The sequence below is a fragment of the Myxine glutinosa genome, chromosome 14, assembly GCF_964187855.1.
Source record: "Myxine glutinosa chromosome 14, kmMyxGlut1.1, whole genome shotgun sequence".
Taxonomy (NCBI): Eukaryota; Metazoa; Chordata; class Myxini; order Myxiniformes; family Myxinidae; genus Myxine; species Myxine glutinosa.
Window position 1 is genome coordinate 76,729,068 of NC_136274.1, and position 15,134 is coordinate 76,744,201.

The following is a 15,134-nucleotide window of genomic DNA, read 5'->3' on the forward strand; positions in this document are numbered from 1 at the left end:
AGCGAACGATCGCGTGTGCCGAACGTGGAGGACACACTCTGCCTCGGATGGCACATTTGAGAGCGTATTCATTTATTTCACGTTTGCAAACTATGTTGGCGTTAAACTACGTTTTAAAACTAATAAAAACGAATTTGCGATTCATTCGCTTTCCTGCGCGTTTGTGCACGCGATGGCGATTTCTTTACCAAACTCCGGAAGCCGTTCGCTTTGGACCAAACCATTGCATGTAAATAGAGGGGGGGGATTGTCACCACTCGCAAGCCGTTCGCTTTGGACCAAACCATTTCATGTAAATAGAGGGGGCGGGGGGGGATATAATTTTAGATATAGATATAGTACGGGCATGCCCTAGTTGATTAAATAAGGACTTTCTTATTTAATCGCATGCCTGTTTGAAGTTTTAACATGACTTATTAAGTCTCATGTTACTGTTGTGTCAATTTGCAATATGGTATGATAACTCTTGTATCAACTGGCAGAATACTCAGGTCCTGTGAAAACAATAATGTTAAAGATGAATGAATTACAGATAACATGCAGATTTGGAATTTGATGTGCTTGCAAAACTCAGGTATTTCTAAGTTTGATATTTAAAAGTTTGAATTAGTAAATATATATAAAGTTTCTTTGTAGTTACATTCACATGAGGTGAATGATTTTACAAATAATTGGGAGAATCTTGGCAACGCAGAGTCCAGAAGAACATATCTTCCTCATTAAGGAGATTTTTATATGCATTCCTCATTCAGCGGGATATCCCTCCGCTCAATATTTCACTCGACCAATCACATTGTATCCCTCGATCCTTGCTCTCTCCCACCTACACTTTGCCTAACCAATCCTACTGCTCTCCTCCCCTCTCTTCGCTCCTCCCCCTCCAATTGCTCCTCCCATTTCCAACTTGTATAAAGATCAGAACTGACGTCCAAATATTTAGGATTATCACTGGGTTTGTAAAATGTTGGTTTGTTGTACTTAGGATTTTCACTGGGTTTGTAATGTTGTAAATGTTGTACTTAGGATACTTCACTTGGCTGGTCGATTCTGTATGTTTACACTGTATGTTGACTGTATTCTGTGCATGTTACTGTTATTTGATGTACCCTTATGATGTTTCCTCTGATGTACATCTCTACTGTACCAGGATTTTCACTTGGGACTTGGTGTGAATCTTGCAATGTGCTTTTGTGAATTGTAGTATGCTCTTCTTGGTTTGATAAAGATTATTGTTCCTTGCTGTGTATTTCCTTGTAGACAGAAAGTGTTGTCCTCCTCGGGAATTAAAATTTGTGATTCTTCTTCTGACAAAAGTTTATGGACATTGAATTTCTTGATTCATCTATTACATACTATCTAAAAAATATCTCTATCAAATGGAAACTAATGGTCTATTTCAAAAAAGAAAAAACCAACCCAAAAGAATATCATTACGATTCCTTTTGTACAGGTAACATCGGAGGCCTAGCTGCTGACTAGGCCTGCGGCTCCATCTTTAATTCCGAGTTGTGCCTTCAGTTTGTAGAGCTGGGCGAGTGTAATGTTGCTGCCTCCACACACGACGATCACAATGGACGACAGGTTGTGGCTTAATTTGCCCTCGTACTGCAGCTTGCCGATGACGTCTTCGTAGACAGCAGAAAGGGCCGCGCCACACGCCGGCTCCACAAGCATCTTCTCATCGTCTGTGCCACGTGACAGAGGGTACAATACACTCATACTCAGGTCGCGTGACAGAGGGTACAATACACTCATACTCAGGTCGCGTGACAGAGGGTACAATACACTCATACTCAGGTTGTGTGACAGAGGGTACAATACACTCATACTCAGGTCACGTGACAGAGGGTACAATACACTCATACTCAGGTTGTGTGACAGCGGGTACAATACACTCATACTCAGGTCGCGTGACAGAGGGTACAATACACTCATACTCAGGTTGTGTGACAGAGGGTACAATACACTCATACTCAGGTCGCGTGACAGAGGGTACAATACACTCATACTCAGGTCGCGTGACAGAGGGTACAATACACTCATACTCAGGTTGTGTGACAGAGGGTACAATACACTCATACTCAGGTCGTGTGACAGAGGGTACAATACACTCATACTCAGGTCGCGTGACAGAGGGTACAATACACTCATACTCGGGTTGCGCGACAGAGGGTACAATACACACACTCGGGTTGCGCGACAGAGGGTACAATACACTCATACTCAGGTTGCGTGACAGAGGGTACAATACACTCATACTCAGGTTGTGGGACAGAGGGTACAACACACTCATACTCATGTTGCGTGACAGAGGGTACAATACACTCATACTCAGGTTGTGTGACAGAGGGTACAATACACTCATACTCAGGTCGTGTGACAGAGGGTACAATACACTCATACTCAGGTCGTGTGACAGAGGGTACAATACACTCATACTCAGGTCGCGTGACAGAGGGTACAATACACTCATACTCGGGTTGCGCGACAGAGGGTAGAATACACTCATACTCATGTTGCGTGACAGAGGGTACAATACACACACTCGGGTTGCGCGACAGAGGGTACAATACACTCATACTCAGGTTGCGTGACAGAGGGTACAATACACTCATACTCAGGTTGTGGGACAGAGGGTACAATACACTCATACTCATGTTGCGTGACAGAGGGTACAATACACTCATACTCGGGTTGCGCGACAGAGGGTAGAATACACTCATACTCATGTTGCGTGACAGAGGGTACAATACACACACTCGGGTTGCGCGACAGAGGGTACAATACACTCATACTCAGGTTGTGGGACAGAGGGTACAATACACACACTCGGGTTGCGCGACAGAGGGTACAATACACTCATACTCAGGTTGCGTGACAGAGGGTACAATACACTCAGGTTGCGTCATACGAATGTAATTAATCACTTTTCAAAGTAGGTTTAACTGTCTCACCAACAAATCTCTCCAGTGCCCTGACAGCGTCTTGGTCCGTCACCATCGCAGGAAACACCGGGTGTTCATTGGCCAAACGGAATGTTTGTTCACCCACTCGCTTTGCACCAAGTGTGGTGGCGATACTGAAGAAACAGTGGTGTATTACTTTGGTGTCATCAAAAACACTTTAATATGACTGCCTGTTATTGAATATTGTACATGTTGGTCAACCTTGGGTGTCCGCTTTGAGTTTGGCGGTCCGACCTCTGGCCGAGTCACACCGAAGACTTAAAAATCAGTACCTTCTCTAAAACATGCGCTGACTTAGTATGTGCTGTTTCCTTGCCAGAAGCTCAGAGTTTAAAAGGAAAGAGCACAAACAAACAACCAGAGTTTGATGGGTACTCATGCTATTCAAAGATTGGTACTCAAAGCCTGGATGGGTACTTACTACTTATGTTACTCAAAGATTGGTACTCAAAGCCTGGATGGGTACTCATGTTACTCAAAGATTGGTACTCAAAGCCTGGATGGGTACTCATGTTACTCAAAGATTGGTACTCAAAGCCTGGATGGGTACTCATGTTACTCAAAGATTGGTACTCAAAGCCTGGATGGGTACTCATGTTACTCAAAGATTGGTACTCAAAGCCTGGATGGGTACTCATGTTACTCAAAGATTTGGTACTGAAAGCCTGGATGGGTACTCATGTTATTCAAAGATTGGTACTTAAAGCCTGGATGGGTACTCATTTTACTCAAAGATTGGTACTCAAAGCCTGGATGGGTACTCATGTTATTCAAAGATTGGTACTCAAAGCCTGGATGGGTACTCATGTTACTCAAAGATTGGTACTCAAAGCCTGGATGGGTACTCATGTTACTCAAAGATTGGTACTCAAAGCCTGGATGGGTACTCATGTTATTCAAAGATTGGTACTCAAAGCCTGGATGGGTACTCATGTTACTCAAAGATTGCTACTCAAAGCCTGGATGGGTACTCATGTTACTCAAATATTTGGTACTCAAAGCCTGGATGGGTACTCATGTTATTCAAAGATTGGTACTCAAAGCCTGGATGGGTACTCATTTTACTCAAAGATTGGTACTCAAAGCCTGGATGGGTACTCATGTTATTCAAAGATTGGTACTCAAAGCCTGGATGGGTACTCATGTTATTCAAAGATTTGGTACTCAAAGCCTGGATGGTTACTCATGTTATTCAAAGATTGGTACTCAAAGCCTGGATGGGTACTCAAGTTATTCAAAGATTTGGTACTCAAAGCTTGGATGGTTACTCATGTTACTCAAAGATTGCTACTCAAAGCCTGGATGGGTACTCATGTTACTCAAAGATTTGGTACTCAAAGCCTGGATGGGTACTCATGTTACTCAAAGATTTGGTACTCAAAGCCTGGATGGGTACTCATGTTACTCAAAGATTGGTACTCAAAGCCTGGATGGGTACTCATGTTACTCAAAGATTTGGTACTCAAAGCCTGGATGGGTACTCATGTTACTCAAAGATTTGGTACTCAAAGCCTGGATGGGTACTCATGTTACTCAAAGATTTGGTACTCAAAGCCTGGATGGGTACTCATGTTACTCAAAGATTGGTACTCAAAGCCTGGATGGGTACTCATGTTACTCAAAGATTTGGTACTCAAAGCCTCGATGGGTACTATGTCACTCAAAGATTGGTACTCAATGCCTGGATGGGTACTCATGTTACTCAAAGATTGGTACTCAAAGCTTGGATGGGTACTCATGTTACTCAAAGACTTGGTACTCAAAGCCTGGATGGGTACTCATGTTACTCAAAGACTTGGTACTCAAAGCCTCGATGGGTACTATGTCACTCAAAGATTGGTACTCAATGCCTGGATGGGTACTCATGTTACTCAAAGATTGGTACTCAAAGTTTGGATGGGTACTCATGTTACTCAAAGACTTGGTACTCAAAGCCTGGATGGGTACTCATGTTACTCAAAGACTTGGTACTCAAAGCCTCGATGGGTACTCATGTTACTCAAAGACTTGGTACTCAAAGCCTCGATGGGTACTCATGTTACTCAAAGATTTGGTACTCAAAGCCTGGATGGGTACTATGTCACTCAAAGATTGGTACTCAATGCCTGGATGGGTACTCATGTTACTCAAAGATAGGTACTCAAAGCTTGATGGGCCTAATGGCCTGGTACTCATGTTACACCTCTTGGGAAACTTGTTGTAATATCAAGAATTCATGTGCTTATTACCTCCGCAAAAAAGGGTGGATGGAGGTTATGTTTTCACCCCTGTCCGTTTGTCTGTGATCAAAATATCTCAAAAAGTTGTGGACGGATTCGGACGAAATTTTGCAGAGATGTGGCGTATGTGACAAGCACGAAATATTAGGTGTTGGTGAAGATCCGGATTCGGATCCGGCTACTAGAATGTTTGACTGATTCTTCACCATTGGGAGATAGGGCCAAAAACGATACGTAGCAGGATATCTCAAAACGTTGTGGATGGATTTGGACGAAACTCGGTGGACCCGTTGTGTGTGCGACAAGGAAGAATCCATTCAATTTTGGTAAAGATCTGAATATGGATTCGGCTACAATAATTATTTTATTTTTCGAGTGATTCTTCACCATTGGGAGATAGGACCAAAAACGATACGTAGCAGGATATCTCAAAGAGTTATGGATGGATTTGGACGAAACTTGTTGGAGAGGTTGTTTGTGTGACAAGGAAGAATCGATTCAATTTTGGTGAAGATCTGGATCCAGATGGTAGAATTTTGAAAGTGATTCTTCACCATTGAGTGATATGGCCAACCAGGTGGAGGTATGCTCTCCACTGGGTGCCGTTCTGGTTTGATAAATGATAATGGGGATTAAGTTATATGGCAATGAGCATCCATATTGCAAAATTCGAAGACAGAGTTATTCCATTTTTTGTCGAAGACGTTCAAATTGATTATCAAACCTATGTTGGACTAACCTGGTAATTTTTGGAAGTGTGACGAGTTGTCCACTCTTCATGGCGGCATTAAGGCTGTGTGCCCCTTCGGTTTCCATGGCGATGATGGGAACGTCTCCCCAGCCCACCTCTCGAAGATCCTGAATGACTCCACAGAGCAACCCGCCGCCCCCGACAGACAGCACGATGGCACCAGGCTGGTCATGCATTGTGGCCTTCAGTTCACGCACCAAACTCATGTGACCTTCCCTGTGAAGAGCCAGGGTCAGGAACAAAAAGATCAGAAAGAGGAAAATATCCTTTCGCAGATATATGAATCTTTGTACTATGCAAAAAGTTCAAAAGTTCAAAAGTACCATGGGGAAAGTTAATAGTTAATGTAGCATCTCATACCAGATAAGTGGGTTATCGAAGGGAGGGATGTACATCCATCCGTTACTCTTAGCTACTCCAATCGCATGTTCGATGGCATCATCAAGCGTCTGCAAAGATTTAAACACGAGGAATCAAAACAAAAAGGTTCACCATAAGCATCTCATTGGTAACAGGATGCAACAAGTTCAATGCAAATTTCACCAGTCGGCGAATGGAAGGATAATCCATGAAGAATTGGAGAAAGAACAAAGACCTTGTCTCATGGATGAGCACTCTACCTTGCCAGCAATGGCCACTGTGGCACCCTCGCCCTGTAGTCGTTCGATGGTGAAGGTGGGAGTGGTGTCGGGCACGAAGATGGTCGCCGGGATGCCAAGCTTGCGAGCCGCGTATGCAGCGGCCAGTCCCGCATTTCCACCTGTGTGCAGGTGCACAACCACTAAGGTGAATACTATGTACAAAGTCGAAAGAAACAGGAAATGCTTTGCACATCTTCCACCAGGGACAGTCATAGTTGAGTAATCTGAAGGAGGAAGCACCCCCCTTCCCCCCTAACCCCCCTCCCCCACCTGTCTCCCTCCTGTGTACATACTACTCTGGTTTGTACTTACATGATACCAGATATTTAGCCAGAACCGAATATGTTATAGCTTGAGGAAAGGCATACACTGTTCCAGACAAGGACACCTTGCTGCTACATCTTACTATAATTCACCAAATGTCTGTCTGTCTGTTCCCAGGTACCGCAAAAACGGCTGAACCGATCACGACAAAATTTTGGGTGGGTATTCCTGGGACCCCCTGGAGTAAAATAGGCTATTGTGGCGGACACGAAAGCCCACTGGCGTGGTGACATCATTCCGCGCACCAAGTGGGCGGCGGCCACGCCCGAGGGTTAGGTGTGGCCTGAGGATATACACGGGGCGCGCAGCCCGGAGCGCGCTAGTGTTACAGTGAGCTCCTCAAATAAAGACGCTTATAAGTTACCGCTTGCCGCTTCCTCCTTGCTCGCAAGCAGCGCGCGTAACGCCGCGCTTTACTGGTGACCCTCGACGTTGGATCTGCCAGAGCGATCCTTCCACACACGACGCCATTGCCATGGCCAACAACGCAATGTCGATTAAACTTCCCGAATTTTGGGAGGCCCAGGCTGAAGTCTGGTTCGTCCAAGCCGAAGCCCAATTTCAGCTACGGCGCCTCACCGGCAACGACACGCCACGTTGTCGCCTCCCTCGGGCCCGGCACGGCCGCTCGAGTTGTGTCCGTCCTTCGCCACCCACCGGACGGCCACAAGTACGAGGCACTCAAGCGGCTACTCCTAGCCACGTTCGGCCTCACGGACGACGCACGGGCCGACCGCCTCCTGGATCTCCCCGAGCTCGGCGACACGCGCCTGTCGGTCCGAATGGACCATATGCTGTCGCTGTTGGGCGACGAAGCCCCCGGTTCTCTATTCCGGGCGCTTTTCCGTCACCAACTTCCAGTGCAGGTTCGCCTCGCGTTGGCCGGGACCGTGCTAACGGAACCCCGAGCATTGGCAGCCGAGGCGGACAGGTACTTCGCGGCTTCGGACACGCGGGCGAGAGCCGGTGCGGCCGTCACGGACCTCGAGGCTGATGCTGCTGATGATGCTGATCCACAGCATCAGCGTACACAGCATACGCAGCATGCTGATACGCACCTCGTGACCGCCGCCACGCCCCGCCCACCGCCGCGGCGAAAACCGCCACCACAGGGAAAACCGCCAACTCCACCGGCCTGGCGGAGCCAGCCGCACTCCTCCAGCTCCACCACCTGGTGCTGGTTCCATGCCAAGTTCGGCCACGAGGCTCGGCAGTGTCATCCGCCATGCTCCTTCAACAGGTCGGGAAACACCCGGGCCGGCGCTCAATAGTGGCGATGAGCGCCGGCCGTTCGAGCAGCCTGCTGTTCATAACGGACACCTTATCCGGGCGCCGTTACCTGTGCGACACGGGAGCGCAGGTGAGTGTCATTCCCGCCGGTACGTCAGACAAGCACGCCGCGGGCGGGGGCCCCGCGCTGCTTGCCGCGAACGTGACGCCCATCCGTACGTACGGAAAACGCTGCCTCTCTCTGCGGTTCAGAGGGCAGGTTTTCCGATGGACGTTCGTCACCGCCGACGTGCCCATGGCACTGCTTGGCGTGGACTTCCTGTGCGCTAATGGGCTCCTGGTCGACGTAAAGCGCAGACGTCTTGTCCAGGCCGAGACGTTCAGCTCGCTCGCTTGTGCGCTGCCCAGCTCGTCGAGCAGCTCAACGAGCGGCTCGCCGAGCGGCTTGCCAAGCGGCTTGCCGAACGGTTCGGTTCCGGCCACGTTCATCTGTACGCTTCCGGCAGCGGACGAATTCACCCACCTCCTCGCCGGCTTCCCGGCCCTCACGCGGCCCACCTTCTCGGCGGGGGCCATCAAGCACGGGGTGGCCCATCACATCCCCACCGTCGGGCCACCGGTCTACGCCCGGGCATGCCGCCTCGAGCCAACGAAGCTGGCGGTGGCAAAAGCGGCGTTCGCTACCCTGGAGTGACTCGGCATCGTTCGGTGCTCGGAGAGTGCTTGGGCGTCGCCGCTGCACATCGTGCCGAAGCCCGGCGGGGGATGGCTACCGTGCGGGGACTATCGCCGTCTCAATGACGCCACCACTTCCGACCGCTACCCCGTCCCCCACATTCAGGACTTTTCCGCCCGTTTGGCGGGCATGTCCTTCTTCTCGAAGGTGGACCTCATACGCGGCTACCATCAGGTCCCCGTCAGGCCGGAGGACGTCCCGAAGACGGCGGTCATCACGCCATTCGGACTCTTCGAGTTCCTGCGCATGCCCTTCGGTCTGAAGAATGCGGCTCAGGCGTTCCAGCGACTGATGGACAGCGTCCTGCGCGACTTGGATTTTGTCTACGTCTACCTGGACGATATCCTCATCGCCAGCGCGTCCTACGCCACCTCTGCACGCTCTTCGAACGCCTGGGCCAGCATGGCCTGATTGTGAACCCCGCAAAGTGCCGGTTCGGCGTCGCCGTAATCGATTTTCTGGGGCACCGTGTCACCAGGCACGGAGCCGTCCCCCTGCCAGCCAAGGTGGAGGCGGTGAAGGGGTTTCCGCGCCCCCGCACGATCAGAGGGCTGCAGGAGTTCCTGGGCATGGTGAACTTTTACCATCAGTTCCTGCCCCGTATCGCCCAGCTCCTGCGCCCCCTGCACGAAGCTGTCCGAGGTAAGCCGGGGAAAGGCGACGTTACCTGGACCGAGCAGATGGACACGGCGTTCACGTGCATGAAGCTCGCCTTGGCTAACGCCACCATGCTCGCGCACCCTGCGCCCGATGCACCGATCGCCCTCACCACCGACGCCTCGGACTACGCGGTGGGCGCGGTGCACGAGCAATGGGTGCGTGGAGCTTGGCAACCGCTGGCATTCTTTAGCTGGCAGCTTCGCCCGCCCGAACGCCGTTACAGTACCTTCGACCGCGAGTTGCTCGGGCTTCACTTGGTGGTCAGGCGCTTCCGCCATCTGCTCGAGGGCCGTGCGTTGACGGCCTTCGTCGACCACAAGCCGCTGATCTTCGCAATGGGCAAGGTCACCGAGCCGTGGTCGGGCCGGCAGCAGCGTCACCTCTCGGCCGTGTCCGAGTACACGACGGACATCCGGCACGTTGCGGGGAAGGACAACCCGGTGGCGGATTGCCTTTCCCGGGGCCGGTAGCCCACGCAGTCCACCTTGGCATCGACTATGCCCGGATGGCAGCGGACCAGGCCGCTGACCCCGATGTCCAGGCCTTGCGGACCGCCATCACGGGCCGCCGCGTCACCGAGGTGCCGTTCGACGGCGCGGGCGCGGCCCTCTTGTGCGACGTCTCCCTCGGGCGGCCTCGCCCCATCGTGCCCGCGGGCTGGCAGCGCCAGGTGTTTGACGCCATCCACGGCCTGTCCCACCCGGGCGCGAGGGCCTCCCAAAGGTTGATCGCCGACAAGTTCGTCTGGCATGGCCTCCGGAAGGCCGTCCACGGCTGGGCCAGGACGTGCCTCGCGTGCCAGCGCGCCAAGGTGCACCGGCACACCCAGGCCCCGTTGGCCCCATTCACGGTGCCGGAACGCCGGTTTGACCACGTCCACGTGGACCTGGTGGGACCTCTGCCCCCCTCGCGGGGTTTCGCCCACGTCCTCACCATGGTGGACCGCACCACCCGGTGGCCGGAGTCCGTGCCCTTGGCGTCGACGACGGCGGCGGACGTCGCGCAGGCTTTCATCGCCACCTGGGTCGCCCGGTTCGGCGCCCCCTCAGACATCTCGTCCGACCGCGGCCCCCAGTTCACCTCGGAGCTCTGGGGGGCGGTCGCGCAGGGGCTCGCGGTCCGGCTGCACCGAACCACGGCCTACCACCCCCAGGCTAACGGCCTGTGTGAGCGATTTCACCGCTCATTGAAGGCCGCGCTCCGGGCCACCCTCCGCGATGGCGGCTGGGTCGACAGGCTCCCCTGGGTCCTGCTGGGCCTCCGGACAGCGCCCAAGGAGGACCTGCGCGCATCCGCGGCGGAGTTGGTCTTCGGGCAACCGCTGCGGGTGCCGGGCGAGTTCCTCCCCGACTCCACGGCACCATGGTCCGCGGCACAGCAGCGCTCCGCTCTGCAAGAGACCGCCCAGAGGTTCGCCCCGGTGCCAACGGCATGCCACGGGCACCCACCGACGCACATCGCCCCGGAGCTTCGCACGGCGGAGTACGTCTTCGTCCGCCACGATGCCCACCGGACACCACTGCGGCCTCCGTACGATGGGCCTTTCCGCGTGCTGGAGATCGGGGCGAAGCACTTCACCCTGGACATCGGCGGTACTCCTGACCGCGTTTCTGTAGACCGCCTCAAGCCGGCCCACCTCGACGTGGACCATCCACCGCCAGTGGCCCGACCCCCGCGTCGGGGCCACCCCCCTGTGGGCGGACCCCCGGCACCGCCCAGCCCCGCCGCCACCTGGTCCTGCACCCATCCAAGGGGCAGCCAGGGGCATCCCACCTGGCATCCCTGCACCCCGGACGCCGCCGATCGCCAGGGGGCGCTTCGGCCGGGTCATCCGTTTGCCCCGCAAACTGGCCCTCCAGGTGCGCGGGAATTCTGGGGGGGCGCGTGTGGCGGACACGAAAGCCCACTTGCGTGGTGACATCATTCCGCGCACCAAGTGGGCGGCGGCCACGCCCGAGGGTTAGGCGTGGCCTGAGGATATACACGGGGCGCGCAGCCCGGAGCGCGCTAGTGTTACAGTGAGCTCCTCAAATAAAGACGCTTATAAGTTACCGCTTGTCCGCTTCCTCCTTGCTCGCAAGCAGCGCGCGTAACGCCGCGCTTTACTATATTGTTTTTACAATTTTCCCCCCAATTTTTCCAATTTCCAATTTTTCAGTTTTTCCAAACACGATGGAATAATATTTACCGATATGAACAGTGATGTGGCTTTTATTGAAATTCTACAAATACTGTTTAGATTTTGATGATTTGCGTGTGATATGATTTGACGGATGTTTATATAAATCGTTAAAAATAAAAAAAACCTTCAATTTCTGATATTTTATCTTTTAATTTGGGCTTCCAAATTGAAGCCCCACCTGTGTGGCAGGTACCATTGCTAGTTAATCGAAATGCATTGAGACCTGGAAACATAAAGTTAAAATGCAGAGATTTAAACTGAAGAATGAATAACTCCTACCTGAGGAGCAGACGAATTGCTCGCATCCTCTCAAAGCAGCCTGGAAGAAAAGGAGGACAATGAAGAGAAATGAGTTTAGAGATCATTCAAGCTTTGCAAGGACTAAAGCTATTTGTTCTACTAGCTGGGGTAGAGTGACGCGGGATGCCTATAACGCACCGAGAGACCCTCTGAGTCAGGAATAGGCACACATTGAATCCCTTTGGATGGATAGCATATCATTACTCCCTCACCAAGCCCTGGTGTTGGCTTAACGGTTAAGGGGGCTGGCCTAGGATCTTCGGAACTTGAGTTGGAGCCCCTGTCGCTTAGCCTGTCATCCTTCCAAGGTCAACAAAATGAGTACCAGGTTACTGGTAACATGGGCACTGCATCGGTGACACAGCCCTGCTTTCAGAGAATGATGCAACCAGCAACCACAGGCTGCATAGGAAACAACAACAAACTCCCTCACCCACCAGGAAAAGCCCTGTTCAAGATCTTTACTTCTCATGTCATCAGATGACGTCACACTCAGTCACTGCCAATTACTACGCGCATTGGGCCTCTCTTTTACATATTATGTTATATACTTCTGTGAAGCCACAGACTTAATGATCAGCCATTGAATCTCCGATTCTCATGTATTTCCAACAACAAAGATGGCACGGACACTCCATAGGTTTAATACAACACAGATCTTCAATAAAATCCACCAAGATATAAACTTAGAAACCTACCAAGTACCTACCAATCGTCTGGAAGACTTCATATCTAGTACCACTCATTAGAATAATGAACATCATTACTGAGCTCCAAAACTGACTGACCCAAAATATCAAGATTGTAATTACTTCCGCCCCCATAGATGGTCAGAGGTTATGTTTTCGCCCTTGCCTGTTTGTTTGTATAGATCAGAAAGGTATGGACGGATTTGGATGAAACTTGGTGGACAGGTTGGGTGTGGTGTGGGACAAGGACGAACTGATTTGATTTTGGTGAAGATCCGAATCCGGATACTGGAATTATTTAATCTCTGAAGTGATTCTCCACAATTGGGAAATGGGGGCCAAAAACGATATATGGGATTTCAGAAGGTTGTTGACGGATTATGACAAAACTTGGTGGATGAGTCGGAGAGGTGACAAAAACAAGCTGATTAGATTTTGGTTCAGGTCCAAATCCAGACCTGATCTATCAGTGGGATCAAGATGAAAACTGTTCAGCCTGGTGGAGGTATGCTCTCCATCGAGTGCCATTCTAGTTTACTCTTGAGTTTGATATGTGACCCTGTACTTTGCATCCTGACCAAATGCCAAATCCTTACCCTCCGGTTTTTATCTTTATACTGCTCCGGGAGCACTTCTTGGACCTAAAGCAGATTACCGAACTTGATTCACCTATGGTTTCTCCCTTCCTCCCTGTGCGTGTGTATATATATATATACACACACACATCTTCCACCAGGAACAGTCACAGTTGAGTAATCTGAGGGAGGAAGCACCCCCTTTAAATCGTACATATATATGTGATTGTGTGAGAAATCTGTGATGGTATCCTGGAGACTCGATAACTCAGTAGGCTGTCACCGCGTAAGTGATGAGGTTCCTGGGTTCGAGTCCCGGGTTGAGTCAGAAATTTTTCACACGAGCCCCACGCAGGAATTTACTTCCTGTTTATTAAATTGCTATATCATATATAGCAATATAAGGTGTGCAATATATAATATATACAGACTTGGCATTTAATATGGAATATTTTTTTTGTGGGGGTGAACTTACTTTTCAAGATGTCTTAGAACCAAAAGTTCATTGGAATTATGTTGAAATTATTCTAGATCTTGTTAATGTGACCTTTAAAAGAAACAAAAACCACATTTGACATTTCGAAGCAAATAAATTGATCCTTGAAAGTGATGTAAACTGATATCGAGCTCAATTCACGGACAGTACTGTGTTAAACTTCTGTGCGTTTTCCAGAAGTATCTCTTTATTTTGCACATTAGCCAAGAATTTTTTTAAACAAAAACAAAAGTTAAATTACGACTGGGATTACGGACAGTAAAATTACAGTTCAGTACTTCGTGTAACCCCCACGAGCATTCAGGAGAGCACGTACACGTCGAGGCATGCTGTTCACGAGATTTGCCAAGGTTTGGACAGGAATCGCTTGCAATGCAGTGACAATAGCCTGCTGCAATTCACGCACAGAGGCAGGCTGCTGGTCCAACTGATCGATTTCATGCGTTAATTCTGCCCACAAGTTCTCTATTGGATTCATATCCGGGGACATGGCCAGCCACTCCATATGCTCTACACCACGGTCAGCAAGAAAATGTTGGATCATGCGAGCACGATGAGGCCGTGCATTGTCATCTTGGAAGACAAAGTTTCCTCGAAAGGCTGCACGAACAAATGGAAGCAATGTTTCTTCCAGAATGGCCCTGTGCTTGAACTGGTTCAGGTTTCCATTCAGAACAACCAGGTCAGTTTTGCCCCCTGCATGAAAAGCAGCCCAAACGGTCACCCCACCACCTCCAGCTTGGACTCTTGGCACTATACAATCTTCGTTGTAGGCTTCATGCACTGGTCTGCGCACTCGGACGCAGCCAAATTGATGATAGACCAGAAATCTAGACTTGTCACTGAAGATCACGTGATTCCAGTGTCCTGGCTGCCATTGACGGTGCTCTCTGGCCCCCTGCAATCGGCGCTGGCGGTGTTGTCTGGTCAGACGTGGCTTTCTCAGGGGACGCCTGGCATGATAGCCTGCTTGAACCAGTCGTTGGTTGACGAGCCTTTTGGATACAGGCACATTTGTCAGTTGCTGCCACTCAGCCCTAAGCCGATTAGCTGACTTGGTACGGCCATTGCGGACTAACCGGTGCAGCTGGCGATCATCCCTCCTTGTGGTTCTGCGGGGACGTCCTGACCTCGGTGTTGGAGTAGGGACACCCCTCTGAGCATTTTGTTTCAGGATCTTTGACACCTGACCTTGAGTGATGCCATACTGCCGAGCAATAGCACGCTGTTTCATGCCGGAATTTCGTAAAGCCACCACTAAATGACAAACAGCATTGTCACGGACCATCTCCAGGGGAAGCGGCTATAACTTTTGTAGACGTGCAGCAGTTGTTTTCCACTAATACAGAACGCAACAACCCTTAT

General features: G+C 50.7%; 1 protein-coding gene across 1 annotated transcript in view; it reads right to left on the minus strand.

The window, feature by feature from the left end:
* Positions 1 to 1,337: 1,337 nt before the first annotated feature.
* Positions 1,338 to 15,134, minus strand: part of LOC137439279 (L-serine dehydratase/L-threonine deaminase-like) — a 69,062-nt gene continuing 55,265 nt past the window's right edge. The window contains exons 8-13 of the mRNA XM_078768009.1: positions 11,989 to 12,028; positions 6,557 to 6,696; positions 6,297 to 6,385; positions 5,925 to 6,152; positions 2,955 to 3,079; positions 1,338 to 1,685 (exon numbers count right to left, since the gene is read on the minus strand). Of these exons, the coding sequence (XP_078624135.1) occupies positions 1,465 to 1,685; positions 2,955 to 3,079; positions 5,925 to 6,152; positions 6,297 to 6,385; positions 6,557 to 6,696; positions 11,989 to 12,028 (843 nt within the window). The 3' untranslated portion in view covers positions 1,338 to 1,464. The remainder of the gene's footprint in view (positions 1,686 to 2,954; positions 3,080 to 5,924; positions 6,153 to 6,296; positions 6,386 to 6,556; positions 6,697 to 11,988; positions 12,029 to 15,134) is intronic.